Genomic DNA, 5,443 nt, shown 5'->3' on the forward strand with positions numbered 1-5,443 from the left:
ACAAATCCTCTTGTTGCTTCATTAATAAAGAGCATTATTGAGAGATTCCCAGGATGTGCCTGAGCGAGCAACAGGAAGAGGAGAAATCCAGAGAGGAAGGAATGTCTGGATTATTGTGTTTCGTTGGCAGGATGAGTCACTGGYCAGAGAGAAAGAGAATCAACGTGTTGCTGTGGAGAACAGAGGTGGGAACAAGTATGGAGACAGAAGGGATGAGAGAATTTCCCCTGCTCCCCACCAGCACAGCCTGTTCAGGGGTAAACACAAGAGGATTCTCACCAGAGATTTGTTATGGAGTTAATCCTGCGAGGTGCTGAGCTCCCCCAGCTCCCAGCCCAGCAAAGCATGAAGATTCCAAAACAGCACAAAAGGTTAATGCACCTCTTGTGCTTGGATTCAAACCCTAATGAGCACACAGAGGGGAGGCAGAGATGCTGCATTAACCACTCTGCCCTGCTGGGAAGTGGATTTATCCTCTGCTCTGAGCCCCACTGAGCATCTCYTCRTGGCTGGAGCTGTGGGGCWGYCCTGGCTCAGCACTGGGGGGCTCTGGCAGGACAGTGGGTGCCCTTGGTGTCCCGAGTGACCATCTGTCTGGTCACTGTGTGCACGGACAGGGACACTGCTCTGCAGGGGAATCCTGTGGGTGATGCAGCTCTGCAGCATCTCAGACGTGTTGGCACAGCTGGGTTCTCACTGGGGGTGAGGTTTTGCAAAGCCACAGCTCTGCCTTTGCCTGCAGAGCTCGGTCCTTGCCATGAGGGTGCTCCAGGAAACAATAAAACGATATGGCAGAATTCTGTGGCTGAAACACCTCCACTCCACAGCCAAATTCCAAGAAGGGAAGAAGCCTGGGAGAAGCCTGAGCTCCRTAACTGTATCCACTGCTTTGGAAATAATCATTCCTAAGTTTACAGGCAGCATCTCTCCCTCCCCTCTGCGTGCTCATTAGGGTTTGAATCATTTTACATTCCTACACTGTTGTTTTGCTGCTGTTCTTACTCCCATGCAGGTGTTTCATCTCGCCTGCACGGCCAGAAGTCTCTTACACAGTAAAAACCTTTGATTTAGTTAAAAATATCCTCCAACATCCTCTGTCACTTCAGAAACAAACTAAAACGAATATGAATAAATCAGAGTCACYCTTGAGCGGCCAGCAGTACCTCGCAGGTTTCCCCAGAGGCAGATGGAGCCTGCTCTGCTCAGACACAGCCCTGCACRTCCCTCTGCTCTGCTCATTTCAGTGCACATTTCTCTGAAAGGAGATCTCTCCCCTTTCTCTGTTGGTTTTCTTCCTCCTGCTTTCGCTCCACCTGAAGCCTCTGTTGATGACAAAGCAGTGAGGAACAGGAGAGGGAAATCTTTATCATGGGAACAGAGACAAGGAAAAAAAATCCAGATTCCCTTTGGATGCAAAGATGGTGTTTCTCAAGCATTCCATTAACCCACGCTGTCCCCTGTGCCAAGCCCAAATGGGGGAAGGGTAAGGAGATGTTATCATTATTATGTCTCACTTCTGTAGATTTAAACATCCAACTGACGTTTTACAAAATAAACAGAGGTCAAGKGCTTGCCCTGGAGAGCTGGCTGAGACATCCAAGACAAGATCACGGAGAGAGAGAGCAAATTCAAAGGAAATGTGCAGCCCTAGGATTCCCTGGCAGTGCAGCYGCTTCTGCCTCCTTGAGCAGTGGAGATTTTCAATATTGAGTGAGTGATGGCAGGAGATGGGGCTCAGGCAGAGTTTATGGGCAAGCACTCACCTCTCTGGGACCTTCAATCTGCTGCTGTCAGTGTCTTTCATAAGGTAAAAATTATTTGAGAAAGGGTTAAAGTAGACAAGAGATTTACAGGAGTGCAGAATGCAAGAAGGCACAGTCAAGACTTGACAGATCCTTGCAAAATCATGGAATTCCACTAAAGGACCCAAAACATTTGAAACYGAGCTTGTTAGTGGCTTGCCCTTATTCCAAGGACAAGTCTGAGATTTCACTGRAAACCTTGGGGAAACACTGCCTTGWTTCTGTTTTGTTCAGTCTACAATCTTCAATACTGGGATGTTTGAATCAGTTTTTGTGAACATCTGCGTTACTCCAATTATCCACGTTTTTTTCAGACAAAGGAAAGTAGTAATAATGAGGATATTCAGAGCTGGGTCCCTGGAAAACAGGCTGGAGTCTCAGCTTTCTACCACAACGAAAAAATAAAAAATCATTAACACATTTAAAAGGCATCTTTTGTTCCAGTCAGAGTCCCCTGCACATGTACCAGTGGAAGTCATYGCCTTCCAAATACACACAGGAGCTGATGGAAATTTTGTCATGGCCCATTGATGCAGAAAGAAACTGGCAGTGAGATTTAACAAGGTCACTTCAAGGCACAGAAACCTCTGTAAAATATGCTCATTCCCCTCATGGCCAGGGAGGTGAGGGATAAACCTTTCACTCATAGGAAGTGGTGATTTACGATTAATTTCCAAAAGAAGGAAATCCTTTTTTAATCAAAATAATTTATAGGGTTAATCTAAAGRCAGTGTTTGCTCTCCAGCACGGAAAGCCAGGCAAGGTGAAGATGGATGGGGTTTGTCCATGGGATTTGAATCRGCCCTGCACAGGAGGGGCTGTAGTCAAGGATACCTCTATTATTTATGGCCAAGGTTTTCAAAAGGGAATGGTTGATCTTGCATCCCTTGGGTTTGGCCACTTTGAGTGTGACCTGTGCAGAGTACCAGCCTCCCTGAAAAAATGGCCTTTAGAAATCCTATTCCCCACTATTTATTTGTTGTGTTTGGTGCTTGTGGCTGGATGTAGGGGGGCAGAAACCCAGAATTCCCTCATTTAATGCTGCTGGACCGAACAAGGGGTGCAAGAACTGCAGACTCCAGATCCCACAGAGAAAAGGGGTTTAAAGGAATGTTGGGATGTTGGATGGAATGTTCTGGTTGTTTTTGGGAATGTGTGCTGTAGTAGGGGACAGAGTGATGCTGTTTTAGCCCTGATGAGGAGTGATTTCCCCTCTGCTCCCCTGTGGCTGGAGGTGCTCAGTGCTGCACAGGACCTGGCTCTCAGGATGCATCCCACACTTCAGCTCCGAGTTAATTTGATCTCACATCTGCTGCTTATTAAATTAATGCTGGATGGTTCCCTGCAATGAGCAGTACAGATTTTTATAGCATCTCACAGGTGCTCAGGTGCTGCAGGACTCGGAAAGCAAAGCAGGCAACTGTACAGGAATCCATAAAGTGGGAAAACACAGGGTGGAAAGGTTGACAATTGCTGAGGAAGAGATGAGATAAGAAAAACAAGACAAGTCGAGTTTGGTACTACACTGATGTTATTTATAATCTCACTACAGACCTAATTTCTCTTGTGACTTTAATCCTCCCCATTTGCAGCGAGCAATCTATTATATTGGAAGATATCTGAGATGCTTTGGGAGTAGTGGAATTGTTATACATAAAATATGTAGCTAATATTATTAGAACAGATTTGATTAATTTTGCAGCTGGCAACATTACCCCTGCCTGAAAATTAAATCCATTTGCTATCCGTGTGGAAGTAATTGTGTTAATATCAAAGCTCTTTTAGAATGAAATGGGGAGAGCTCCACTCCAAGCCTCCCATGCAGGGAATCACGGATGCGAGACGAAGGGCTGGAGTGATAATTCCTTGCTAACACAAGGAATTATCCTTTCCCCCACCAAATTTTGAAGACTCCAGCAGAGTTTTTTGMGATGTATTTAAGGTACATTCAAGCATATAGATAAATTCAAGTGACCTTGTCTCTGTCTCAYCTTTGATTTGCAATATTGCCCGTGGGGCAGACACTGATATTTGTGTTTGTACTACGTGTTTGTACAGCACCAAGCACAGCAGAGCTCTGTTCTCATGGACAGGTTCATCACCCCAGTAATTATTGACAGCAAAGATGCGTGCCCAAGCCAGAAATATCTCAGTCTAATTACACTGGAGTGATTTTGAAAAGCAGTTGGACGAGATTAAAGAGACAGCTTTCGTTAATTAAGAACGGTTTGGGCTTCCGGTGCTATAAAGATCCCATCTGGCCCCATATCCACCTCTGGCTGCAGCTGGGCTCTGCATCTCCCCCTTTATTTCTCCTGCAAAAGTTTTCCTCCCTGCAGCCTGTTTGCTGGAGCGCAGGGATTCTCTCCTCCTCCTCCTCCTAAGCAGGAGGTGGGCAGGTCTGACTACATTAAATATACAAACACGCTGTGCTCACTCTGCTCCAGAGGCATCATCGGTGGCCCATCAGCAGCAAAACCCGAGCAAAGGCTGCCCCAAGGGCTGGGGGAAGGCTGAAAGCGCAGCAGCAGCAGCAGCAGCAGCAGCAGCAGCAACAGCAGCAGCAAATAAAGCAGCAGCCAAAGAGCCCCTTTGGAAAGGGGAGAGGAGCAGCAGCAGAGCCCGGGGAGGCTGAGCACCCCAATGTCCTTCCAGGAGCTCTCTGCACATCTCTTGTGACAACAGGAGCAGCAGCGTCCCGGGGAAGAGCATCCTYCGAGGAGGAAGAGCTGGAAATCACTCAGGAGAGAGGAGGAAACAAAGCAGCAGCTGTTATCCCTTCCCAGAGGGAGAGAGAGTGACAGGAGTTCAGGGGAATGAACCTGGAGGATCCAGAGACTCAGAGCGGAAAAGTTGCCCTGACGGGAGGCTCTGCACACTAAAGCTCTGCTCCACGATGGGATTTCTCGTGCCTAAAGGAAACCTCCTCCTCYTGCTGTGTGCCAGCATTTTCCCCGGTAAGTTTGAGAAAGCTCTTCTCCCCCTGCTCTGCTCTGTAGTTCTTTCCTCCCTTATCCCTCTCAACGACACATTGCGGACACCAGTCCCTGCCAACAGCGAATTTCCCTGACTCCTCCACCCTCCTGCCCCATCATTTCTGGTCCCCTGAACACCAGCCACTTCTCAGCAGCCCTTCGCCTTTATTTTCTGCTCTTTGTCTGACCTGATGGCGAAAGGGTTAAAGGCACGGTGGGAAGGGGACAGGAGGCAGAACCCAGACGGGGGCTCAGCATCTTCTTCTTTCCTGGGCTTTTCTTCCCCGGGTAAAGTGTGTTAATGTGTCTCGGGGCTACAGCTCCGGCAGGGCAGAGCGCAGCTAATGCTTCCCTTTGTATAATCCAGGGCAGCTACAGGCTGAGGAGGAGCCATATTCCACGGGGGATGTGGGGAGAGCCCCCAGCTCCCTCTGCCCTCTGTCTGGTACCGCCTGCACAGGAGCACAGCTCCTCTGACAGCCCCTGGGTGAAACGTGGCTTTAATTTTTAATACCCACCCGGCACCTCCGACAGCTCCTGGAGCCTACGTGCAGGGTCGGGGCTGCTCCTTGAAGCCTCCAACTTTTAAAGTTATGCCTGAGCAAAACTGGGATCTTGTCATCCGACCTGTGCTCTCCCCCATCCTCTTCCTTCCCCCATTGTTTT

At 48.3% G+C, this 5,443-nt stretch overlaps 1 protein-coding gene across 1 annotated transcript in view; it reads left to right on the forward strand.

The window, feature by feature from the left end:
• Positions 1-4,072: 4,072 nt before the first annotated feature.
• CHRNA4 (cholinergic receptor nicotinic alpha 4 subunit) overlaps positions 4,073-5,443 on the forward strand; it is a 21,356-nt gene continuing 19,985 nt past the window's right edge. Inside the window, exon 1 of the mRNA XM_057378319.1 lies at positions 4,073-4,759. Coding sequence (XP_057234302.1) covers positions 4,699-4,759 — 61 coding nt within the window. The 5' untranslated portion in view covers positions 4,073-4,698. The remainder of the gene's footprint in view (positions 4,760-5,443) is intronic.

This window comes from Malurus melanocephalus, unplaced genomic scaffold, assembly GCF_030028575.1.
Source record: "Malurus melanocephalus ecotype Western Australia unplaced genomic scaffold, MMel_1.1 scaffold_353, whole genome shotgun sequence".
Taxonomy (NCBI): Eukaryota; Metazoa; Chordata; class Aves; order Passeriformes; family Maluridae; genus Malurus; species Malurus melanocephalus.